The following is a 26,186-nucleotide window of genomic DNA, read 5'->3' on the forward strand; positions in this document are numbered from 1 at the left end:
CTCCAGCTGGCTCACCGCGGCCCCGGCACGCTGCAGAAGAAAAGCCTGCTCGCTCTGGCTCAAGTCCCTCAAAATAGAAGCATGAGTCGGCATACAAATGCTCACACACTTACATTGATAAAACAACAAAAAAAGAGAAAAAGATATCGATACACTGCGCTCTAACGCTTCGGATAACAGATGTGCACACATTGTGCAAACCACTGTTTCATAAAATCCCCTCTTCAGGTTCTTCGGGGGCTTCTTCATGGACATCAAGCGAAAGGCCCCTCACTACCTGTCTGACTACACAGACGCCATCAGCCTGCAGTGTCTGGCCTCGTTCCTCTTCCTCTACTGCGCTTGCATGTCGCCGGTCATCACCTTCGGAGGACTCCTGGGTGAGGCCACAGAGGGACGTGTGGTAAGAGGCGACATCTTTACTGCTCCTGAGACATGAACAGTTGTGTCTGTAACCCATTCATTTTTTCTTTCCGGAAACAAGTTGTGAGGTCCGTCACTGTACGGTCATTGAAGTCGAAAGCTCAAAGGCACCCGGTTGCCCTCCCATTTATTTCTGATCTTGCTGCTCTAATCTCCATAAACCTCTCTTTCATTAGCATCTGATATGGTACAATGTGCTTGCGCTGTTTTTATATCCATGTTAGCAGTAAAGGCTTAAGGGATGTCGGCCATTTTTTTGGCAGTTTCACCACTTTGGTCGAGACTGAAATATCTGATTGATTGCCATTACATTTCACACAGCCATTCATGGTACCCAGAGGACGAATCCTAATATAGCAATGGTGATCCCTGACCGATTCAGCGCCAGCATGAGGTTAATATTTTTGTTTGTTTTGAGTGAAATATCCCAAAACTGCTGGATGGATTGCCATATTTGGTTTTGTTTACTATTCTGGTAAATCCAATATCTTGGTTCATGACCAAATATCTGCAAATGTAAGGCCGGGCCCATCAGCCTTATCTTTCCGTTGTGTTTTTTTTAATCAGAATTCAATAAGCCAAAAAGCTCACCAACACTCTTCCAAGGTCATTTCTCCAGCTTTTGTGTCGTAATCTCGGCCGGCACACCACTATTGTCTAGGGTTTATGGGAAATGGTGTTTGTTAAAGGAGTCCACATTGCGCCATTATATAATCATAATTAGATTTATGAGTAGAATTGCAATTGATTTGCTTAGCATCACCAGTTTTAATCAACCTTTACCCCTAAAGAAATTTTTTTTAAATTAAATTTTAATATTTATCCAATCAAGGAATGAACCATTCTGCTGTTTGGAGTCGGTTGGTGCATGAGAGCAAAAAACTGCTGTCAAAAGGGTTGATATTACTCACTGCCCGATTGGGTGAAATTAGATTAGGGTATATTAAAAAAACATAATACATTATATCAAGAAGCACCAAAGTCGAACCAAGATTGGCACATATCATAAATGTGAGCACGGTTATGTTCCTGGTTTAGATTGCTAAAATAATTATTGCAATAATCCAAACAAACATTTTATTTGGAATGAGGTTTCTATTAATTCTGAAACAAATGTAAAACATCAGCGGGATTGCATCGTCATTGTGAGCATATTGCCATGCTAGCGTTAGCAATCAGCTCAATGCGCCATTCCGTCCACAAAGAGTGTGTAACTGAGAGAAGTGACATTGTTAAGCAGCCTAACCAGAGCTCCTCTTTCCCTGTGTTCCCAGAGTGCTATTGAGTCACTGTTCGGGGCTTCGATGACTGGAATAGCCTACTCCATTTTTGCCGGTCAGCCTCTCACCATCCTGGGCAGCACTGGGCCTGTTCTCGTCTTTGAGAAAATCCTCTTTAAGTTCTGCAAGTAGGTTGTCTTCTTTGTCTCTATTTATTCCAGTACAAATTGTGCTCCGTTACGGTGGAATATTTCAGATGTGTGGGCTTTTAGCTTGAGTTGGGATCCCTTAAGTAACTGCTTACCACCATGCCCCCCTCCCCACTCCCCCTCCTATGTGTGTGTCCCGTCTCTTCCAGGGAGTATGGCCTCTCCTACCTCTCCCTGAGGGCCTGTATCGGCCTGTGGACGGCCTTCTTGTGTCTGCTGCTGGTGGCCACGGACGCCAGCTCACTTGTCTGTTACATCACACGCTTCACCGAGGAAGCTTTCGCTTCGCTGATCTGCATCATCTTCATCTATGAGGCCCTGGAGAAGCTGATCCACCTGGGGGTGCACTACCCCATCAATAAGAACAACGATCTTCAGAAACTCACGCAGTACTCGTGAGTGCTCCTTTACTTTTGTCTAATTAGTTTCTGGGCTGTGAAATCTCGTACTAGCACTCGTTATCTCTGGTTTTGAAGTGATTTAGACAGTTTTGACCCAACAGGAAATGAATAAATGACCTGCGGCCATTTGTGAAAAAACAATGAACTAGCTGCTGAACTAGTTATTGATTTAATTCTAATGCCTCTATGTGATGTATAAGTAACACGGACCATCAAGGAGAATATTGGCTATTTCTATATGGTTATTCTTTATGCTTGTCACGGGGGTGGATTCCAGTAAAATAAGAGGATATAATGCCAATTTTAGCTTTTGATATCTGCTCTGACCCGTGAAGCATACACACACACACTCAAGTGTGCATCATCAAACAACAGATTGTGCCGTGTTATAGTACATACGCTGTCCGGTTGTTGGTTTTTTCAGAAATGGGTTTTGCTTTATGATGAATAATCCCATGTTGCGTGTGTGTCAGCAGCATCATGCATTATCCCCATAATCTGTCGAGTGGTGATGCCAGGCCAAGAGCTCCTTCTGTGGCTTTCTATCCTGGTGCAGTGGGCAGCAGTGAATGCTAACATTTAGTTTTGTGACAGCGGAATTACATTTTGATGTTCCGTTGGCTGAACACGTTGAAAGTGGTGTGTAACTCTGAGTGGGAGTGTAATTTAATCTGAACATTAAATTGTTGAGTCTATAAAAGTTGGAAAAGCTAACTCCATAAACCCAAGAAGACATATTGAACATTGAGAACGACAAATGCTAAAAGCATAATTATTTTGTTCCTATTGTGGGTAATTTAAGAAAACTAACAAAATAATATGCTCCATAGGTGTGCGTGTGTGGAGCCCATGAACCCCAGCAATGAGACCTTGCGGTTCTGGGACGAGAAGAACATCACAGCTTCCCAGGTCAACTGGACCATGCTGGAGGTCAATGTAAGGCACCCATGACATTTTAAAAGAGAGAATAGTTCTACGGGAGTAGCATTTAGGTCATCTAAGGCCTTGAGACCTTGTGTTCAAGTAGACCTCTAATCATGGCTATATTATCCAAAGAAGTTCTAGATGCTAACGCTAAGCCCAGCCTTCATTAACACCCAATCAAAAATAGTTGGGGATATTTCTCGCAGTCTCTGGCAGCTTGTGGTGGCTCCCACACTTTGCATCATCAGGAAGCACAGTAAGTCTAGGCAGGGATTAAGAACGTGTGGGCAGGATTTCACAGGATTTAGCCATGCGGAACGAGCATGGAGAATAAGTGTGAACAGTGGATTCACTCGAAGCCAGACAGAAATAACGTAGTAAAATAGGTAGGCCACTGGGATCGTATGAAAATAGATGAATCATACCATATCATTATTTAAAGCATACAGCGCTGACTAAATCATGATTAATGAACGTACTCGATGGTTCAGACCACTGACAGCGACATTCATCATTGCCATTTTTACCACTCACATTCTTATCATTTTTAATATCACCAACCTGATTATTATTATCACCCTTTTCATCTTCATCATCATCCTCACCCTTTCCTGTGGTGCCAGTAGGAGTGCGAGAGCTTTCACGGAGAGTTCGAGGGCACCGCCTGCGGACCCCACGGCCCTTACGTCCCCGACGTCCTCTTCTGGTGCGTCGTCCTCTTCTTCTCCACCGTCTTCATGTCCGCCTTCCTCAAGGAGTTCAAGACCAGCCGCTACTTCCCCACGAAGGTGTGTACCGCGTCTTGTATAACACGTACGTCTAAAGTGATGAGAAAATAACAACAAAGACCCTCAAAATAACTACAAAAAAACACAAAACAATAAAAAAAAGTGGCCTGCTAAGAAATCAGGAATTGTTTGGCGGTTGGTGCATGACGGCAAACTGTACACCAATGGAAACAGACAACGTAGTGCAGGAATAATAAAAATATAATAACATATAATGAAATATATGCTATGTGTTAGTAATCTAAAGCAATGGGTTATTTGAGAAATAAAGATACAATTAAAAATAAAAATAAAGTGCACCAAAAGAAAGTGACAAGTGAAAGTGAAATGCAAACAAAAACAACGTCTACAAAAAACACAAAAATTATGCTCTTCAAATAAGGGCCGTTGACATCTCTGTGCCAAGGGATGCATTGTTTGTTATTGATTTCTATCTTGTGCCTTTTAAGCTTATGCTGCCATCTATTGGACATTCCATGGAACAGCAATAACTCTTCAATAGTATCTATGCCAGCAATTTCAAGCTTGGGGATGCCACTCACCCAGCGAATGTGTGGCGTGATGCTGGAACACTAGGGTAGTTTACCAGCGCCACCAAATGGTTGATGAATGTTACATCAGCAGAGCTGGTCAACACTGTTTGATCCTCCTCTAACCCTGAAATATCACACATATGATACAACACGGTAAGTCTACGTACAGACTACAAAGTAGAGTTTGGCTCAGTTATTTATTACATATACACATCACATTAAAAAGGTTGGTAACATTGGTGTTAACTAAACACAGATTTCAAACCCTCGGTTGTTGATTAAAGCAGAGGGAATAGAAATCTGAAAACAAAGTTGATAGTCACGTGACCACGCTGGCCCTGAAAGTTGAGAGTCAGATGTACCGTTCAATACCGAGGAGCTTCAGTCTGAAGCCAGTGTGTGTGTGTCTCCCTCTAGGTGCGGGCCATCATCAGTGACTTTGCCGTCTTCATCACCATCCTCACTATGGTTCTTGTGGACTATGCTTTGGGGATCCCCTCTCCTAAACTGCAGGTCCCCAGCAAGTTCAAAGTAAGTCCACATGAGAGCCGCTGCGTGCATCTGTTTGATGCATTTGACTTTGCATCCTGGAATCTAATAAGGCAAATGAATGCACAATGACAGTATGATTTAGATTGTATGCCAGCCAATGGACAAAGCATATGCTGCTATCATTTTCCCCGGCCTTTTGCAGTGTCAATATTCAGCTTTGTCAACTTGCAGTCTTCATTTCTTCAGGGAATCCGTTCAGAGAATATATTATTCCTCCTTGAGTGACTACAGGTAGTGGAAAAAGAGGATTTTATAGATGTAAACCCACTTAAGAAAGCATTTAAACTTTATGTTCTGTACATTTTTAATAGTTCTGCCAATCCTTTGGTTCATAAATAGTAGAGCAAAGGACTCAACTAGCTTCTCCTGTTGCTTAAAGAAGTATTCTGTCCCTTGGAAACATGTTCATACTTGTATTTTCTCTCTCCCCAGCCGACCAGGGACGATCGTGGCTGGCTCATAAACCCCGTTGGGCCCAACCCCTGGTGGACCACCATCATCACTCTCGTCCCTGCTCTGCTCTGCACCATCCTCATTTTCATGGACCAGCAGATCACAGCCGTCATCATCAACAGGAAGGAGCACAAGCTAAAGGTGTTTCAAAAAGCCTCGTCCGGAATCGCAAAGTCACGAAAAAAACAAACGCATTTCTAACACACTTCACCCCACTGTGCTTATCCGGCCCCCTGCAGAAAGGCTGCGGCTACCACTTGGACCTGTTTGTGGTGGGCGTGATGCTGGGCGTGTGCTCGGTGATGGGCCTGCCGTGGTTCGTGGCTGCCACGGTGCTCTCCATCTCCCACGTGAACAGCCTGAAGCTGGAGTCTGAGTGCTCTGCCCCCGGCGAGCAGCCCAAGTTCCTGGGCATCCGAGAGCAGCGCTTCACCGGCCTCATGATCTTCACCCTGATGGGCTGCTCCGTCTTCATGACCTCCGTGCTTAAGGTCGGGGGAGGAACATTGAAGCATACACCCGCGCAGGGATTAAAGCCTTTTTAATTTGTTTTACATCAATATGTATATGTATTTGTGTTTCTTCAGTTCATTCCCATGCCTGTGCTGTACGGAGTCTTTCTGTATATGGGGGCTTCCTCACTCAGAGGCATTCAGGTGAGCTCAGAACACCGCGTGCTGGAACTTACTGGACCTAATAGAGAAAAGATGCAGGGGCAATTGTATATTTTCTTTTTGTATACGTACAGTTCTTTGACCGTCTGAGGCTGTTCTGCATGCCGGCCAAACATCAGCCAGACTTCATCTACCTTCGCCATGTCCCGCTGAGGAAGGTGCACCTCTTTACCATCGTCCAGCTCAGCTGCTTGGTCCTACTCTGGGTCATCAAGACCTCCAAGGCCGCCATCGTCTTCCCCATGATGGTAACCGGGTTGCGTTTGCGCGCGTCTTTGTGTGCTTACCGTGTCTACGACTAGGGGACAACTGTCTATGTGTGTGCTGCTCCAGGTCTTGGCTCTGGTTTTTATTCGGAAGCTGCTGGACTTGATCTTCACCAAGAGGGAACTGAGTTGGCTGGACGACCTGATGCCAGAGTGGAAGAAGAAGAAACTGGAGGATGCGGAAGAGGAGGTGCACTAATAGACTACCATTCTGATGACTCAAAGTGTTCGCCCATTGCGGCAAAGCTGCGATCCACGCAGGGGTTCAGATCTTCTCCTTTGTCTTTGTCTCCAGGAGGAGCACAGCATTATTGTAGAGGAAGAAGGCATTGTACAAGTGCCACTTGAGGGACCCTTCAAGTAAGTCATTCTGGTGTTTAATCGGGTGCCCGAGCTTCCTTCAAAAGCAATTTTGTCAGCAGAGAAATATGCACATAGGCTGCTATATGTGCACACAAATTAGCTAAGCAAGACAATAGAATAAGGTAATTTTACTCGGCTTATGTAGAGTAAAATTACCTTTTTCCATTGTCTTGCTTCGTATTATTATCCATATTATCATGTAATTTAGGTCAAGTTAATCTAGGCTAAGTATGGAGCTACAGAGATAAGGCTGATAGCTCACACCCTGGAGAGAACTGGTTGAAAAAACGAGCAGCACAAAACATCTCATGAAACCACAAGTCGTTCTTCACATTTCATTTGAACATTTTATGTAGATAACCAAGCTGGTAAATAGATGTGGTTCTCTTTAAACATAGCCAGACTAGCTGTTTACCGGTTTCCAGTCTTTATGCTAAGCTAATTATTGAAAATCATTTTAAGTTGAGGTATCCCTCTTCCCTCTTTAACGTTGTCTTCCCAAAATCTTCAACCGTTGCATCAAGAATCCCACAACTGGAAGTTTGATGCAAGCATGTCCTGGAGTCTTGCTTTCACAAGTGTGGATGTTTCTTTGCAGAAAACTTAATCCAAGGTGGAGTAATGGTTGTCATCCCTCTGCTTTTGACTTTAAAGGTGTGATCCGGCCACGGTAAACATCACTGATGAGATGTCCAAAGGATCTTTCGGGAGTGTGTGGAAGAACGTCAACCCTGCTGAGACCACCAAGAAGGAACCAAGTGCTAAAAGGTTATTCTTCACACTACTCTCACACTTTTATAGTTTAGTATCTCTGTTCAATATCTTCTGTATATATCAGGCCTAAATGGTCTTTTAGTGCAGTGGTTCTCAAATGGGGGTACATGTACCCTTTGGGGTACGTGAAGGCAGTCCAGGGGGTATGTGAGTTTAAAAAATGTGTATATTTAAAGTGAGCATCTATTCAAAAATCCTTTAGAAATAGATTAATAAATAAGTACGTTCTTAAATTGAATTGTATATTCAGTAGGCTATTCAATTTCGTTATCGTAAAAAAAACATTCTCCTCATACCAGGATGGTTTGACCCAACCTTGCCTATGCCACCTGTCAATCGAGAATAGCTTGATCATTGTAGTTGCCACCAAGACAAACATCCTCAGTGAAGCACAAGCTTCTCACTAAAATGTAATTTTTTAAAAGAATGCTTTACGCTAGTTAGTGTTGGGCTACTTACTTCACATGGGGGTCGATCACTGAAAAAAGGTTGAGAACCACTGTCTCAGGGTGTAAGAGCACGCCGTGGCAAGTGTTTATTATTGAAATATTATGGAACATTTCCTCCTCATTTTTCCAGGAAACTGAGAAGCTAGTGTGTTTGGATAACAAAGGTTTATCTACGAGCAGCCCTGCCCTCACAGATGTCCCACAGAGTAGACTAACATAGTGTCTCCCGCCTGCCTTTCTCATTCCATTCCAACCCATAGCTCCCCTTCCTAACCTCCCAGAAGCTGATATCCCAAAGGTAAGTTGTTCCCAGTCGCTGCCGGCATGGAGTCTCGTCCTGTGTGTTCTGTCCGCTGCTGCTTGTTGCATGATTACTAACTAAATGGGAACAAATCGAATGATTGTTGGTGAAATGACAATGCAGCATGGCCGGAATCTGCACGTTACATCAATGGTACATTTAATGATGTTCTTTGCGTCTAAGTGTAAATGTAAGTAAATGTGTCAATGGGCCGTATATTTCAATGTCACACGATTATGTTGTACGACAAACTGCTTTTAAAGGGAGAGTTCCCACACAAACCAACATTTTCCTCTCACCTAAGCAACGACAGCAGTGTCTCCAGTGTTTTTTGATTTTGGGATGAACTGTCCCTTTAAGCTGAACTGTGCATGCTTTGTGATATGGATTGATTCATTTTCAGCCTGTTGACAAAGCATCTGCACTTTCTGTTGTGAAGAACCCTAACTCAATGTAGCTGTTTCTCTGTTTAGCGTTTGCTTGGTTTTACTTTGTTCTCACCTGTTTGTCCGTGCAGCGGTGGTGGCGAAAAGCGTCACAAGCGGCGGAGGCATGACAAGAGCTTGGACCGGGAGACAAGTTTGTGATGACACGTACTGGCGGTGCCACTGTGCTATCGATTAGTAAATCAAAAAAGGCAAAAAAAAACTTTACTGTGCCACACTCAACCACCTTTGTACTGTGCTACACTGTGTTCTTGTCATGTAAGTCTGTGTGCAAGTTGTGTAAAACAAAGAATTTGTTAGAAACAGTATTAACAAAAGGAGACACTTTTTTGTTCTTTTTCTATGTATATCAGTGTTTGGTGATACCAGCAACAGAGGGAAGCCAGAATAATATAACTTATACGGTAACGTCTGTAACAATGGGCCAATTAAGTACAAATTTTAAACAATTTTTAAATTTACTTTATTTGTATTTTGTATGTTTTTATATTTTTCCAACAACAGCGTGTTGTCCTTTGAAAAACCTGCCACAGCAAACTGCAAACGTGGGGATTTGTCAGCATCTTTAATGTCGCTATTGACTATGACACTCCTCACAATAGAGAACTCAAAAAGTAGACATTTGCCAATTCTAATCTATCACACTGGTACCAAAAGGAGTTGGCTGTATAGCAAATCTAGTAGTAATTTTTTGAAAGTATTAAATATACATTTTCTATATTCTGTATATCTAAATGTTTTTGTGACAGTGACAGCTCATATCACGCCAGAGTCCTCTCTAATGCTATTTTACAAATAAATGTCTCTCCTCCACTCACACATTCTCCCAAGGAATAGTTTGACATTCTGTGAAATACACTTTTTAGTTTTCTATTAGTTTCTCCTGTTTGTGTGCTAATTTATAAAGATCGAACTAGCTAACCAAGCTTAGCTTAGCTGTGGGACTGCAGCGCTAGCCAGAGCTAGCGACAACTTCAGCTTCAGCATACGCACACAAGAGAGATTTTCGTCTTCTCCTCTAACTCACGCAATGACCCTATTAATGCTAACTACATTGTTCTTCTGTTGGCCGTATACATCTCATTGGGAAACATATTCCAGCTTGCAATTTCAGAATAGGTCATCAGATTTCAGCATTAAAATCCGTTTGCCAACGCTGAGCTGTGGTGAGCGCACAGAAAACTCATCTATGTCCACCTGCTTCAATCTGTCATGTCGTCAGTAAGTGTCATTTATGGCCATGTTATCTCCTGTCCAAATTGACCCTCATTGTGTTCGCATCTGAAGTTAATTGTTTAAAAAGAAAAGAAAAAGACCTGCATGACGGGGGAAGACTTGTCTCGCTGCAGGACCAATGGTTACTTCTAAAGATTCAATGATAGGCTACATTTTCCTGGGAAGGGCAACATGTAATAAATGGTAAAGAGTCTTAAAAATGTACAATACATAGTATATTTTATTCATGTAAAATGTTACTAATATATTACTAACAAGTCCGTGTTGAAGGCAGGCTTTTTTTGTCGTAGATGTTCTTTTTCCTATTGTCTAAGTAATGGTTCTTAGTTAAGTAAGGAAACTAATAAGTGGTCCGAATTATATCAATATCAAATATTTTGACCACTTCTGTGCAAAATTCCGCCTTAAATTTGGTAGTGATAGCTGTACACTTTCTGATTTGGTTTCTGAGAACGAGAGTGTGGGTGAGTGAGAGCAAAAATAAATATGTTAAACAAGAGCCGCTCAACTGCTGTGGTACTTTTTTGATACTTGTACGTGTCCACGGGGAGTTATGACGTCACTTTGTCAGACAACTTGCACCCTCCTGTTTTTGGAGTTAGTCCATCCTTGTCTCAAACTCTGTCCCCAGGAGGAGCTCCAAGTCTTTGAAGATCCTCTCGCCTTATAGCAGCAGGTCACAGTTGTGTCTCAGAGCCATGAATCAACTGTTGGAGCTCCAAGAGAGAATAAACTTCCCTTTCCCAGAAAAAGTGGGAGGATTCTGCAAAGGCCTGTTTTCATTTGTGGCTTTCCTGGGTTCCTGGTCTCATTGAGATCAGGGAGACTGCAACAGGTTAGTTGACACAAATGTCTAATAGAATTAAATATTAAAGGGATGACATATTGGACAACATGGATGGAAACAGAATTGATCCCACTTGCTGCCGTTATTATTGACTGAATGGCCCAAATACTCTAGAATGCCTGAGCACTGAAAAAAGTTTTAAAGACGGAGCATGGTCTCTATGGTGCTTTTGTTTTTTTTTTAAGCTCATAATGGAGCATAAATCAATTTCCTTTTCAAGGAAAATTGTCTCCAACAAATGGTCCATTTATAAAAACTACTGCGATCCACTAGGATTATAAAAATGAACCATAATCCTCAATATCCCTTTGTCTGAGTCCACATCAATTTATTCAACATAATTCTCTCCCATTATATTACAGCATCTCTTTGACGTCTTAAGATGCAAAACATCTGACAACATAAAGATTAGATCACATGTGAGTGTTTTTAGAAAAGACCAAATACACAATGAATAAAAATCCAATATCACACATTGAGAGTGATAATGATAAATAATCCCATGAATGCACATTGAAAAACTTTATTTTGCAGAGCGAATGAATAATATGCAATGAAGAGCTACCCTACACATGTTTTCTATAGGTCTACCTGAGATTTCACTTTTTGTGTTCTTGTTTTCTGCTTAAAAATATAGAAAATAATTTAAAATTTGTACAAAAAAATGTGCCATGTGATTCCATGTCTTCTCTCCGGCTCCCCGGGAAAACGATGGAAGAGTCTTAGTTATAAAAAAAAGACTCACAAATTTAAATATAGTGTTGACATTACAACATGCAAAGCAGTATGGCTTTCTATCCCTCCTGTTTTATGGCTTTGGGCACGGCGGGGAGTCCTCAAGGAGCCTCTCATTGGTCCGCCTCTCTTTTCTTTCTGCAAAGGAGAGAAAACCCACAATCACGCTGAGACTTATCGGATTGGTTGTGGCCGTGCGACGGGGTCTTTACCTCTCCCCTGACGGCTTGGAGGTCATGACCCACAGTAAATATTCCTTGGCAGCCAGGGAGTCCAGCACCTTGTTCACATCACTGGTGAAGCTGCCATCTACATGCCTCTTGCTGAAAGCCTCGCCCCGCCTGTCCGTTTCAGATCTGAGTATGTACACAGGCACACAGTGTAAACACCGACCAATAAGGGCCCCAGTTTGCCCAACAGCGTGGAAAAAAACACCGCCAATCAAAATGGGATATTTGGCCTCCGGTGCAGTTTTCATCAGGAAATTGATGTCAGTACATCGCGTCCCTTGATTCGTTTGGCGTCCGCTTGCACAGCTCTTTTTGTGATGAAAAGAATCATTTCACACAATCGTCACAGTGCAAGAAGTTCACGTGATTTATTTGAGCACAACCACAAGGAACATGAAGGAGGAAGGTTACAAAGAACAGAAAAGGAAAAGGAGGCACAAGAAGCAGTTGATTAGCTCTTTCGTCTCTGTCTCTCTCGTCACGATGGAATCAGACACAGGCCGTTAGGGGGTTTTTGGTACTGGAGGAGGAGGAGGAGGAGGAGGAGAGGGAGGAAGGGTCAGCCTACTCTCTTCTGACTTTTCCAGACTTAAGCTTGGCCACAAAGTCTTTGATAGCCTGCTCTTTTAGGTACGAGCTCACGTCGCTGGTGAAGGTCCCATCAGCGTGGCGCTTTTCTTCCACCCTGCGCACACAGAGACACTCAGTGAGCGGAAATGTTTTAAAAAGCTGTTATTTAAGTACAGTACATTGAATTACCAGGTACTTTTAGGATAAAGATTTGGAATTTTTTACACTTCCAAGATTTAAAAAAAGTAAATTAAATATATAGTATATATATGTATATATATATTTTTTTTACATATTTTGTTACACGCAAATTTTTTCATTGGTTAAACAAGTCAACGAGTTTCCCCCAAACTCTGCCCACAGTTTTTGAAACGGTTCCCCACACTGACCCGCTCCTCTTGTTGTTCATCAGCCACCGAACAAAGTCCTGCGCCTTCTTTTCCTCCAGGAATTTGCTGTAGTCGTTTGAGAAGGTCCCCTCCGAGTGTCTCTTGGTGCTTGACAGCTCCCTCGCCTCGTCCGCTAACGTGTCGTCCACCTCGAAGCTACAGCGCAGCAGGGAGGGCCCAGTTTAACTTCACAACAGGCCCAAATAAATAGGCTATAGAGTAAAGATCATTTTATTTAGGGTGAAAAAAGGAAGCACTTGTATCTATTTTTACCTTCCGGGTGTAAAGCAACATCATTTTTTATATTTAATATTGGATAATTTCTTTTGCTAGATTTCTTTTCTTTGTACTGCACTATAATTCTTTGGAAGAAAAAAATGGATCCTAATATTCTCTACGTAATCTCTATATATTTAAGATGGATAAATCTGAGTTTTCAACAAGATGAATAAGTTGTCATTCAGCTCGATTGTCCCGATCGTTTTTGCATATTTTGGATCAATGTGACTGCAGTTTTGCCACAAATGGTTCTGCCTCTTTGGGACATAAGGCATGTCACATGACTGAAAAAATTCTGCCAACGTTGCTATGTGGGATTTAACCCTAAACGAACCCCAATTATAATTGTCATTCAAAACGTTTTTTTCTATTTCTCCACTGTAAGATGGGAAGTTTTCAGGCAACAAAAAGAAGCGAAAACCAGTGTCCACAAGACTAAAACAAAAGTTAATTTGTTTCACATGGATTTCTGTACCTTGAGCTGTCATCAGCCTCCTGCAGAGGAACCTGCCAGCTTCCCTGGACAAAGCCGAGGACCAGGATGATACCGGCCAGGGAGTGGATGCTTTTCATGGTTATAATCTACACCAGAAAACAGCCGACACACACACACAAACACACACACAAAGACAAAAAAAAGAAAAAGAGTTTGCATATTGGATGAAAAAGTGATTTTACCAATGCAACAAAACCCGGCTCACCTTTACTTCTTTCTTTCCAAAGAACAGTGCAGGTAGTTCCTCTACTTGTTCCTGGTGTCAGTCTCTGGCCGTCCTGTCCAACTTTGAGGTCTTATATACCTTAGCAGGAGGAAGGAGGACGGCTCTGCTCAGGTGGTCCAATTTTCGCCACTCCGCCTGGTCCACCTGTTACTCTCAACCCATTAGACAAGCGGTCCCCGAATCAACAAGCGGAGCGTTTGCTCAGAGGGGAAAGACACCGTTCATGCGTGACGCCAGCTGGTGTCAAGATCAAACACACGCATGCTCATCCTGTTAAGCCGAGAGCAGGGAAGATGCCTTAATGTGCTACTGTGTCATCATGATGGGAAGTGATACGTGTGCTGTCATATCTGGGAGGTGAGTCAGTATTTGTGGGTTCTTTCCGATCAAATTGAAGAGATGGAGGATATAGAGATATATCAGTGGCAGTTATCTCTTTTTTACAGGGGGCGTTGTTTGAAGAGGAATGCTCTAAAGAATCAACGCATCAATCAAGTTCACACTGCGTTTTCGGAACATGCTTTTTCAATTTTCTTTATTTTTTTGGCATTCATCAAAAGCCTGTCATGAGTTGTTAGACTACTCAGAGCCACCCTATGCAAAAATAAAACAAACCAAGGACTACAAAGATGCAGAACACAAAAGTTATCGCAATGTGGGGAAATGCAATGCTTGCGTTATAACTTTATTCATTCATTAAGAGGCTGTTTAAAACTAGTTGATACTTTATGGATGTAGAGCACATGTGTCAAACTCAAGGCCCGCGGGCTACATCCGGCCCGTGAATGAATTATCTTTGGCCCGCATGATCAAATCTATTTACTATTAGAGCTGGCCCGCTGGTATGTCGCACACATCAGCATAATACTACAAATCCCACAATGCACTCTCTGTGTGTCGTCGCACATTCGCAGTCTGTATTACATACCACTTGTGTCAACTTTCAATTATCCTGAGACCAACTGACAACTTTTTACTCCGTTAATTCTTGAATGAAAATAGGAAGCGTAGCCGCTAAACCAGAAGTACTTTGATTTTCACAGTAAGAATCGACGGAACCGTCTGTAATGACAGCGGTTACCAGGGTAACATGAGGAGAAAAGTTCATTAACGGATATAAATAAATAATCCTGGTCTGACGGGATGTGTTAGCAGCAGTAGGTGACTACACTCATTGCTCTTGGCTCTGATATTTATTATCCAAGTATTGTTTTGCTTCAGTGAGCAGAGCAGAGACAGTTTAAGGAGATCGCAGAGTAAACGTGTTCGCACCAGTAGGTGGCAAAATACGTGTATTTAAACCATAGATTTAATTATATTGAACTGTCCATGTTATTTGTTTAGGTTACATATGTCAAACTCGCGGCCCGCCGGCTGCACGTCCAGTGCGGTCCGCCACCAGAGTGCGTACGTCCCGCTTCTTCATTGGCCGCTGATGTAGACCAATGAAGAACAAGATGCATAATCTAAAGATGTTGTCAGAGGTGAATGCAGAACAGCTTGGAATCTGGGATGAACGGTTCTGATTGCAAAAAAACCCCCAACAACAGCTTCTTGCTATCACTCATTCATTGACCTATAAGTCAGTCCCCTTCTCCCTATTCTTCAGCCTCATCCTCCCCTCCTGTCCCCATTTCCTGACTGCCACACCCATTTACACACCTATAGTGACTCCATCTGCTCTTGAGATAGCTGGCCCAATAGCACAACAATATCCCCACAATGTTAACGCTAACACGCTAAACTTAGGCAGAATGTTTTTCCATATTGAATGTCTTCCTTTAGTGTGTTAGCATTGGCTAATAACTAGCACTAAACACAAAGCACACTTGAGGATAATGGGAATGCTGGGTTCACATCGTTAAACTAAGATGGCATACATGGTAAACATTGATTACCATTGTCTGTGAGCATATTAGCATACTGGTATTAGCATTTAGCGCTATCACCCACCTTCTAGCATAGAACCACTGTTTTGTTGGAAAAACATTTTTTTAAGTATTGTTATGCTGGTTTTGCCCTTAACGGAATGAAAAGCATCATATTTCAAACAAAATGAGTTCGCACCATTTAATTTAATTATTATTTTACAAAACAAATCAATCAATTGCATACATTTGGTAAAACTGTATAAAAGTTCAAATTTACAGAAATTTAAAGATGCATTTTTATCTGATGAATATATGGAACACAAAATTTCTTAGACAAAGAATTATAGTCGGACATGTTCCACTTTTCTGGCGTTTGGAGCACCAACAATCAAGCCTGCATTTACAATTGGACTGTATTCCCTATTTGTTGGTTATTCACATGATGTAAAGACATCCAGTGGACACTATGCAAAGCATCTCTGCAGGAAGTGACTCATGTGTGTGTAGACGTGTTGATAGGCCGAGCCGCCGAGTCCATGATCCTTGTCCGTGTACCACTGATAGATAACAATAAAAAAAGAGCATTATTCAATGACACTAAGCCACACTATTGCAGTCATTGGCTTTCTGGATTCCTCACCATGGCCTCAAAGTCCACCTGCTCATTCACTAGAGCTTCAGAGATCTCGGCCGCCTGCTGGAAATGAACATTGTCTAGAAAACACAACAACAATGCAAAAGATTAACGTCCTTTAGTGCAACCAGTCCATTTCGGTGTAGAAAGGTCAGGGGGTCGCTGGCGGATATGAACTTTCATTGTTACTTAAGGGTTAAAGGTTAAAGGTAAGTGTAATTGTTTTGTCAGCTTTGCTTTCATTTAACCTGATGCAGATGTCTGGTAGCATTTATTCAGGCATCAAGTCTTTTTTTAAACGCGAGGCAAGGTTTTTGTTTCTCCTCTTTGCATTTTTTGTGCCTCTTTCCTAGTTCAACATTATGGTGGCTGCATCTAAAGTCCCCATATCAGACTTGTTATAGGTGTACACAAAACATGTTTACAAAACATATTGGAAAAAAGGTAAGAAAAAAACATTTTAAAAACTGTTTGGCCTTGTTCAGTATCACTAATGGTAATTTGGAGTTTAAACAATACTTAATAGGTTATCCGGGATGATAAGCTTCAATACATGGTTTTCAGCCCTTAACCAAAAAACAGGAAATGCCTGATTGACAGCAGTGGGCAACTTAAATTGTTAATAGATGAAGAGCAGCTCTGTGAAACTCACCATCAGCTGTTCCATGAACCAGAAGATACTGCACTGAGTGGAAGTTCTTGGCCCTTGCAGTAACTGTGGAATTCTGCACACATTCCAATTGGAGGTTATTTGTGACCGATGGCAACAGCGTGACAAATATAAGCCATCAGATACGAGAGTGTGTGAGTGGGAAGCTCACCGTGTAGGCCACAGAATTCTCTGAGGGCTCCATCATGTAGCGCTCTGTGTAGATGGAATCTGCAAATAAACAGAGAGATTATTGCAGATGGTGTGTGCTGCATAGTGAGCGTGTTAGGTCTGCGTATAGGTTGTATACAAGAAGAGCTTACCGTAATATTTCCATTTGGACACTGGAGCGACTGCCATTCCACATTTGAAAACTCCACTTCCAGATCCTAAGGCCATTGACGTCACGTATCCACCATAAGACTGACAGAAAACCAGCATATTGACTGTAGCTCATCCAAACCCCATTAGTGTAGCATTGACACTTCTACATTGATGTGTGAACTATAAAATAACGCAATGCCTGTTCCTTAAAGCTGAACTAAAACTGAATTGGGATCAACTCAGAAACTATAAATAAAAATACTGTTACTGCAATCCGCCTTGAAGTGTTAGTAAGTGTAAATATATTTTTTACATTTCTTAGTAATTATGATTCGTATTGACATAAAAAAGACAGTCACACAAATATACTGTATATTCACATGGTTCGAAGACATATAGCTACATAAAGATAAAAATAGATTAGTCATTCTATACACAACACACATTAACAGTGTGAATTACTAAACAACAGGGACAAATCGTTTTTGCGTTTCATTTTCGATAACTTTTTGTTTCATTAAACGTGTCCAAAGTCTTGACAACTTACCCAGCCCCAAATAGCAACTCTGTCTTTATCAATGAAACCCATTTTGATGAATTCCCTGAAAATACAGAGAAGCACAATCATCTCAACACAGGGCAGTAGTTTGAAAGGATGTGGACCGGCCCCCCAGTTCATCCCCCTCACTCCATGATGCTCATGGTAATTCCTGCGTGTATGCCTGTGTACACCGGGCCGCAATTCAACCACAGAAAAACGTCAAATCCAGTTTGTTCAAGCTCCCCTGGGAAACGGAGGGTGAAGCTGTTTGTTCGAGCGGGGGTGGAGGGGATGGGGTGGGGGGTGGAGGGGGGCAGCATTGACTTGTCTAAACTGGTCCTCGCTTTCCTTACCTGACCGCTGTTATCTGATCTTCCACCTCATAGGTTCCCAGGGCTTTGTAGATTGCGTGCATTAACTTGTCGCCTTGGTAGCCGCTTCCCCTTCCGTCAAAGCTGGCCACAATGACTTTCTCAGTACTGGCCAGGTAGGTGGACCAGCTCACCCTGTAGGCGAAGTCGGCTTTTTGACTGCAGGGGCCGGCGTACCTGGACGGATGGGTAACATTCAGGATCTGCTTTCGTTTTAGCTATATTAAAAGCATTCATAATAAAATGCCTTTTGGGGGGGCGGATAAATTCTTACACATCGATTAGTAAAGGGTACTTCTCGGATTCGTCAAAACCTGGAGGCAAAAACATCTGGTACCAGAGATCTGTTGAAAAGAATAGAAAGGTGTGAATAACGGTGGTGGAAGACATACTCTTTAAAGTAGCTCTCTCTACTTTACTTCACTATTTTGAGAAATATATTTGCATTCTTTCCTTGGGTTGGATGAGAAGATGGATACCACCCTCATATCTGCAGACTAAACATGGCCCCTGTCTAACGGCAGGTTAGTTCCTGCTGGTTGAATTCACTCACTGTGTCCTTCGAGTTTGATGGCGCCGCGGCGCATGGAGGGCATCTGGATGTCCGCTATCAGGCTGCTCAACGCTTTATTGTCCTCCAAAACATTGAGCTCTATGAATTCTAAAAATGTACACAGCTCATTACATTTTTATATTGACATTATTTCATATTTTGTTTCAAATTTGTGGATCACCTTTATCATTCCTATTATCAACGAGAGAATGGTAAGGGATGCCAGGACCTGTAAAAATCACAGCAATAGTGCAAGCTTTTATTGTACATCATACATTCTGTTTACATAATAATAATTATGACCCTTCTCCTTTGTTGTAATTATTTTTTAGAATGGGAGAGAAAGGAGACGGAGACACAAAAGTAGAACTGACCACTGCAGCTTAAACGGTAGAAGGAAGCATTGTGGCTGAAGTAGGCCGAGTTATACTGACAGTCTTCTGCGTGGAAGCCACAAGTCAGACACTTGGGCCCTTGTTTGGTCCACCTGAGACACACACACACACACACACTGTGAGTCTGAAGAAATACTTTGTCTCAAAGATGCTGTGCTCAAATAACAATTAGAATTGTAAAAGACCTACTTGTAAACATTCCTTCCTCCTGGCCGGTTGCCCTCTTCATTACTTGAATAATATCTGAAGAATGATTTTCAGATGATAAGAAGCTGCACACAGTCTCGCAGTATGGGGAATATCCAGTATCTTTTCCCTCAAGAGACAAATGCAGCAACTTACACACTGTCTGCGGTCACTTTCAAAATGTCCACGACTTCCCACTCCCCAGAGGTGATCGCTGTGGCTTCGCCCTGTGTGACGAGGCAGAGCTAAATGTGCGTGTGTGGTAACATGCTACAGAAAAACAATGCATTCTGTACAAAATGGGAAACTTAGTGCAGTTTTCAAAAAAGCAAATGTTACAAGACTAATGCTGACTAATGTAAATAATCAAACCTACCCCAACCACATGATGGATGTGCTTGTACCCTGCGGTGTTACTCATCAACAGGTAATAGCTGTTCTTCTCCGCGTCAAACACTGGTTCTGGTGGAGAGAACTACGAAGAACAAGTGAGTCATCACGCATTCAAAGAAAATGTTTGGAAATATTTTAAAATAGTCGGGCACTGTAGTTTTTTTATTCTCACATTACTCAAACAGGGGGAAGTGTTGCATTGGTTGAGGGACTATTTTCAGCAGCGGAATAATCCAAATTTTGTGTTTTAGTGAGTATTTTGGGTGAATGTGAGTTTGAGTCTAAATAAACTCGTGTGTGAACTTATTCGTGGTACATTTTTGAACAACTACGGAGCTCTATGGCACTGGGAAAGAAGAAACATCAGGCTTTAATTTACAAAATAGGATGAAATATAAATAACGTTTTTTCACTGATTACTGGGCATACCCGGCCAATCCAACCCGTCGAACTCTTCACTTCCAGATGCTGTTGAAAGAAATACACATTGTTTTTATAGCTCCACTAAACTGGATTTTTTGAAATTTTAACATCATGTTTTACCTCGACAGGATCCCAGCTGGCTCCACTAAAGTTGTAGATCTGAAGGATGAGGTGATTTTGCACTCTCTTCAGCCATTGGACAGCAAGACGTTCATCTGTGGCCCAAGTAACGGTTGCCAAGTAGTGGTCACTATGGGACAACAAATAAATACCGCTATATTACAGAACTTTTTTTATTTCTGATTTTTTTTTCCCCCTATCATAATGTCAATAGAGGCTGATTCGTTACCTCGAGCGGAAGGTGTCTGGAACAACAACTTCAGTAATAATTGTTGTGTTAGTGTTCACAACAAACAGCTTCACCGTAGGGTTGGGTGTACCGGGCTGCAGAAGAAAAGGACATCATATACACACGTTGATTAATTACATGAATCCCGGTACAAGTCTGTCAAAGAGTCAAACAAGTCGTGATGGGAGTCCCACCTTTGGATATGGAATGGAAACAGTGCTGGGGTACTGGTTCTCGCCATACCAGGAGTACTCTATGCTGTGCACGTCTGTGTCATTAGTCTCAACGTAGGCCACGTACTTCCCTTCAGGTGACCACCAGAGCCCCTGATTGGACGAGAACATCTCCTCTGTAAAGGGGAAAGTGGGAAGATTAGGGTCTTCCATGGGTGAGGGTATTAGTTACATATTGGGTTTTTATTGGACCTCATGACTTTCCAAAATTAACTTGTAGTCCTTCTGAAATGGGCCATGATGGACAAGGATTTCACAATTCAGAAAAGTCAATTTATATTCAAATGTCACATCATTATATCCTGATTAGACAATGATGCGTGGTAAATACATCCCAAGATAACATAAGTATGCCGTACAAATACTAAAAAGTGTATTTTTCTTCTCTCAAAGTGCCCTCTCAAATAACTGAAGTTGCGCTACTAGTTTGGGTCAAATTCATTTATAAATAAATAGATTATTTACAAATTCTGGTCTAGTATATGCAGTATAGTTACAAACAGTGTAGACCGGAGTTAATGGATGTCTAAAACATGTGACAAAGGCCTCAAAATAGACAATTTTCTAAGGTGGAGAAGGGAATAAACCACTGGTAAAAGTTCAATCGAAGTACACAAAACAGCATTGAAGTACTTCCATCACCATCACTACATCATGTGCCACTCACCCTCATACACCCAGTCCGGGATCCCATTTAAAATCAGATTCTTGTTGCCATTGTGGGTGACTTGCTTCGGCGGCGATCCAAGACTGGTCTTTATATACACATTATTTTCCCAAACATAGGCCTGAAAATGCAATAACAACACAAATACCCTTAAGAGAGTTAAAAAAGGCCAACCTGGTTTGACCACAACAAACCTGGATTTAACCCTTATTGTTCTGCTCATATCAAGTGTTTGGGAAATGTCGATCACCTGATCCACCACCAACCTTTAGAACGGTCTCTCAAAGCTATGCACATAACAGCAATCATTCACATGTCCAAGCTTACCAGTTTGTTCCCCTCCGGAGCCCAAGCAAAGTACTGGATTTCCTCAGGTATGTCAGAAGGTATGAGAAATTTCCTGAGATATGAGAGAATGAAATGAAAATAAAAGAATTCTAAAGAAAATCCACTTTTCCTGTTAAACATGGTCCATTTGGTGGATGCTTTTAAGTGATATGCATTATGCATGAGTGTAACATGCTATAGCGAGTCACAGATTCGTGAGTGTAGAAATAAAACAATGAAAATGTATAGTTATGGTACTTACTTTAATTCCTGGTCATAGAGTGAATATGTAGCTGTAAATGAATGCCGCCACAGCTGATGGGGCAAAAAAACAGACAATCCAGTGTCAGCAGTTTAAATATGCGTCCAATTCATGTGGATGAAAGCTGTTTGTACCTTGGAACGATTGCTCATAAAAGCAACATATCTTTGGTCACCGGACAGTTGGTAATCATAAGCGCCTTTTTCATTCTGTATCAGGAAAAAGTAAACATTTGTTTCACCTCATGACAAGACACAGACAAGAATAACACTGCGCCTGCGTGGGAGGGGCAAGTAGGTTTCATGCCAAACAGATGCACCGGAGGAGGGCGACTTACAAACTCATCTCTACTCAAGAACTCCAAGGACTCTCCTGTGACCACATTGAGGCGGAAGACTGAGCCATTGGTCTTATATAGATACTCGTGATCTGTGAAAAACAGAGGGGGCCAAAAGTAACAAATAGAATTGAATAACTGATTTAAAAACAAGCATGTGAATCCCAAAAGATGTCAGCTAAACACTTGCTCAGAGTATATTGACCCTTTGAGCATGTATTAACCAATATTGTGTGTATGTATATATACTGTATATATGTATATATAGTTAGTTGTTGTAAGGATAAAGTGGAGTAATGTCAACCTGAGCAGAGAATGAAGCCCCCCCCCTCCCTTGTGAGCGTGTGTTTCCAGCGCATGCTGGTGCAGGTCAGCGTGCCCCAGTAGCTCACGGCCCCGCTCTCTTTTGGCATTAACGCTGATAACGCCGTCCCGAAAGCGAGAGACTGGCGTCTTGCAGCTTAACGTTGAACAACAATAGGTCCAAAAGGCTATTTCATTCGTTAGTGCTGCTGGATTCCAGGTAATCCGGTAGCATATAAATAAAAAGCTATTAATGGATGATTGTTGGTTCGTGGACTGTGTTTTTAAAGCCTTCAGCATTTTGGATAAAAGCTCTTTTGTTTTTCTTGAGGTGAGAGTGGAGTGTAACTAATTTCCCTTTACAGGGGGCAAATATTATAAAACTTTGAGGTTAAGCAAATTGTAGGACCTCGTAAAAGTAAAAGGTCCAAGTCGTATCAGGTTGATCACTACTAACAGATTGCTCTGCTGCGTAATCTGGACCCGCTTTGGCTCCAACGACCTCGTGCTCTTTGACCATTTTGTGATTGGCGGGCCTTTTTGAGCTTCGTACCGCTTTCATAGAGGCCTACTGGTAACGTCATAGAGACAAAGTACATGTTTTACACCGACTATGACGCTGACATTTCTACACGTGACCATTAACTTTCGACTAAAACACGCTGTCTGAAGGGGAAAAGGTCTAAGAACGAAAGGCAAGACAACTCCGAGGACCACCCACTTCAGCTGGCAGTTATAAAGAACGCAGGCCTACGGCACCGAACCACACATATGGGAGAGAGACTTGTCTACTCAGCTGGACATAACGCCACTATATATTTACATTAATCACAGTTAGGTTTCTATGAAGGTTGTATCAAGTTTGCCCTAATCAAATAGACTTATAGCAACGAGAATTCATGATATAATTTAAAATCCCTTTTCAATCCTTGGGAAGCTCAGGAGTTAGAACGGTTCGTCCAGAGCATTAAAGATAGAAGTTTTGATGTCACTCCAGATCGCTCAGTGTATGAACGTGTGAGTGAATGGGTGATTCTTCTCATGTATAAAGTCCTTTGATTGGTCGGGAGGCAAACAAAAAGGGGCTAATGCAAAACCATTACCATTTTCCAGTTGTGTGGCAATAACATGAATTAGTGGATCAATCTGGTGAATTAGTAACTTGAATGAAGGCGGATAGCTGACGGGTAATAAAGCTTCTTCTGTAACACATTACGTGGCTGTAAACAGTGTCATCATTTTCCATCTCCACTTTATCACTCCTTTCCATTGGGGTGTCCTCCCACCTGAGATCCACTTCATGCCAAAGGACTTTGGTTTCAGGGAACTGTTGAAGACATCCTCCAGTGTAAAATATCTTAGGTTCCCCTTCTGCTCTTCTGGAAAAATAAAAGAAAAAACTGACATTAGCAGGGACTTGAAGGTCACGGGATACACACATCATAAAATAAGACAAGTTACTGATAAGGACAGGAGACGTATTGTACACTTTATTGCGTATTTGGGGCTGTTTATTGGAAATGTTGCGAGTGCGCATGAAGTGAGAATGAAACTATTTACGATTTAACACCGTCATTTGGTCATTCATTCTTGAATGGAAATATCTTCACGTGTACAGGCTTTAGAAGCGGTGACATTTAAAACAGACGATGCGTAATGACGCACGCGTAAAACGACTAAACGGCGCGCCGCACCACAACAATAAAGACACGACGCGCAAGTGCCAAACAGGTGAATCGTTGAAATTCTAGTGACACTCACCCTTCAGGAAGATAGCCGTGGGAACCGCAATCAGAATGACGACCACGGCCAACCCGCACAATCCGAAGAGCACCTTGACGATGGACACCTGCGCAAACCAAGAAATCGGAAATGCACAAAGAAAACCTCCCGACCCCCCCCCCCCCCCCGGACACAAACACCTGATTTGTGAGTATTAACAGAAAACACGAACCATCGTTCCTTCGCTGAGGGGAAAGTGTGCGACCAATGTCCGAATCACAAGCTCGTCGGTGCACGCGCAGAGCAGCTACCACTTTTTTTTTTAGTTATGTGACACGCTGGATTTTGCTCGGTAAATATTATCTCAACTGAGGTTTCAAAGGTAGGAACCATAAATGCGCAGCCGAACGAAGTTCGCCGCAGCTCCTGCAGGTGCGGTTTGAGGAAGTCAGCGGCGGCGTTCGAGCCCATAAACTTTTTCATTAATGTGGCCCAATCGTTCATACATCCATCCGTCAGTGTGGCGGGTATACAGTGGGTTGGTCTGAACCTGCATCATGAACACGTTAGTAACAAATGCGTTAATGTTGTCTAACAGGAAGCTTGGATCGAATCCGAGTACCGACTAATGACAATGCAGCTGGTAATACAGGTTAAACACATTCTACCTGCAGAAATGCAGATCGAAGGAAAACAAACAATCCAGACATCCATTTCTTGAAGTTCGAGATTTTTAAAAGTTGGACTATATATATATATATATATATTTTTTTATTTTATTTGTGGCAACTCTGTGGCAGCTGTATGGCAGCTCTATTTGGTGGTGCCATGGCTCTAGGGTTGGCAATGTTGGCGGCAAATATATATCTCCACTGTTGTTTGATAGACTTCCGAGGACCGGTAGGTAGGTGCATACATTCATAGTCCCCAGAGGACGAATCCTGCACTTACCTTCAATGATGCAGTGGCGGCTGGTGCATAGAGGGCGTCAGATGGGGGCGTGGCCCCACCATGAGCCACGAAAAAATAATATATAATTTGTTGTTTATTATATAAAAGACAGACTTTACAAATAGTCAATATTTGTGTTTTTTGAAACTTGGATTATATACCCGGTAATATTTGTAAATTAAGATATCTGCGCAAAAAAGCTTTTCCTGCACATCCTCTCCGCTTGCCTGCATGTCTCAGCTGGACTCCACGGTCCCTAGAGGCGAGTCGAAGAAGCAGTTAGTCGATCACTGATTAAGTTAATTAAGAGTGACATTATCATTGTAGCATTGAGATTTGGGCTTTCCCCTCGCCGCCCTACGCTGCGCTCATGTCGGGGGGAGTCTCGGTTAACAGCAACAAGAGCGACCACCGGCAGTGTCCTTCCAAGAAGACCCGACCTAAGAAAAACTTTGCCTGAGAAACTAGAGATAAAACCCAGGTCAGCCTGATCTCACAATCAGATAACGGACCAGTGTGAAAGGGAAGCTAGCTAGTTAGTTTTGTGGGGCTTTTAAGTTGGTCTTTCCTAAACACACTGATTGGGTGTTGCATCTCAATATTTATATACATGTTCTTATTGTAATATTTATCCTTTCATATAATACATTTATTAAATGATGTTTATATTGGATATTTGTAATAGTGACAATATGGTAATTTTCATATTATGAATATTGTTATTTAAATAAATATATATATATATATATTAAAAGAAAAGTCCACCAGCCTCCACTGTTAATATGAATTCAAGGGTGGAGGCAGGTACTCTTAGGCCAACCAATCTCACTGCTCATGCCTAAACCTAGCCAACCCAATCAATGAAGACAATGAATATTAGCCAATCGGAGGCAGTGGAGAGCAGGTCACGC

General features: G+C 42.1%; 3 protein-coding genes across 7 annotated transcripts in view; 1 reads left to right on the forward strand and 2 right to left on the reverse strand.

The window, feature by feature from the left end:
* Positions 1-10,511, forward strand: part of LOC119217621 (sodium-driven chloride bicarbonate exchanger-like) — a 39,913-nt gene extending 29,402 nt beyond the window's left edge. For 3 of the 4 annotated variants that reach the window (XM_037471406.2, XM_037471414.2, XM_037471429.2), the window contains 15 exons: positions 229-403; positions 1,698-1,831; positions 2,002-2,247; positions 3,084-3,189; positions 3,804-3,965; positions 4,916-5,029; positions 5,483-5,644; positions 5,743-5,994; positions 6,091-6,159; positions 6,252-6,425; positions 6,511-6,633; positions 6,739-6,803; positions 7,461-7,574; positions 8,290-8,327; positions 8,848-10,511. In XM_037471406.2, coding sequence (XP_037327303.1) covers positions 229-403; positions 1,698-1,831; positions 2,002-2,247; positions 3,084-3,189; positions 3,804-3,965; positions 4,916-5,029; positions 5,483-5,644; positions 5,743-5,994; positions 6,091-6,159; positions 6,252-6,425; positions 6,511-6,633; positions 6,739-6,803; positions 7,461-7,574; positions 8,290-8,302 — 1,909 coding nt within the window. In that variant the 3' untranslated portion in view covers positions 8,303-8,327; positions 8,848-10,511. The remainder of the gene's footprint in view (positions 1-228; positions 404-1,697; positions 1,832-2,001; positions 2,248-3,083; positions 3,190-3,803; positions 3,966-4,915; positions 5,030-5,482; positions 5,645-5,742; positions 5,995-6,090; positions 6,160-6,251; positions 6,426-6,510; positions 6,634-6,738; positions 6,804-7,460; positions 7,575-8,289; positions 8,328-8,847) is intronic. The other variant, XM_037471435.2, reaches the window with a different exon arrangement.
* Positions 10,512-11,159: 648 nt separating this feature from the next.
* LOC119217652 (glucagon-1-like) lies at positions 11,160-13,839 on the reverse strand. The gene is made up of 6 exons (XM_037471479.2): positions 13,764-13,839; positions 13,538-13,644; positions 12,784-12,939; positions 12,393-12,509; positions 11,807-11,950; positions 11,160-11,732 (listed from the first exon to the last, which is right to left on the reverse strand). The coding sequence occupies exons 2-6, from the start codon at positions 13,633-13,635 to the stop codon at positions 11,708-11,710; spliced, it is 540 nt and encodes a 179-aa protein (XP_037327376.1). The 5' UTR covers positions 13,636-13,644; positions 13,764-13,839; the 3' UTR covers positions 11,160-11,707.
* A 1,971-nt stretch (positions 13,840-15,810) lies between these two features.
* Positions 15,811-24,807, reverse strand: LOC119222135 (dipeptidyl peptidase 4-like). Of its 2 annotated transcripts, none has more exons than XM_037478528.2 (26): positions 24,557-24,807; positions 24,364-24,451; positions 23,889-23,981; positions 22,300-22,391; positions 22,097-22,171; positions 21,963-22,015; positions 21,701-21,773; positions 21,374-21,494; positions 20,668-20,822; positions 20,474-20,568; positions 20,245-20,374; positions 20,131-20,169; positions 19,685-19,783; positions 19,465-19,535; positions 19,312-19,365; positions 19,102-19,214; positions 18,909-18,956; positions 18,728-18,826; positions 18,449-18,518; positions 18,157-18,351; positions 17,810-17,864; positions 17,262-17,361; positions 17,111-17,169; positions 16,942-17,014; positions 16,296-16,369; positions 15,811-16,212 (listed from the first exon to the last, which is right to left on the reverse strand). In XM_037478528.2, exons 1-26 carry the CDS (start codon positions 24,557-24,559, stop codon positions 16,120-16,122), a joined length of 2,220 nt encoding a protein of 739 aa, XP_037334425.2. In that variant the 5' UTR covers positions 24,560-24,807; the 3' UTR covers positions 15,811-16,119. The 2 variants fall into 2 exon arrangements, with proteins under 2 accessions (XP_037334425.2, XP_037334417.2); XM_037478520.2 differs by having other exon boundaries at positions 15,812-16,212; positions 18,728-18,835; positions 24,557-24,803.
* Positions 24,808-26,186: the final 1,379 nt, after the last annotated feature.

Source organism: Pungitius pungitius, chromosome 3 (genome assembly GCF_949316345.1).
Source record: "Pungitius pungitius chromosome 3, fPunPun2.1, whole genome shotgun sequence".
Taxonomy (NCBI): domain Eukaryota; kingdom Metazoa; phylum Chordata; class Actinopteri; order Perciformes; family Gasterosteidae; genus Pungitius; species Pungitius pungitius.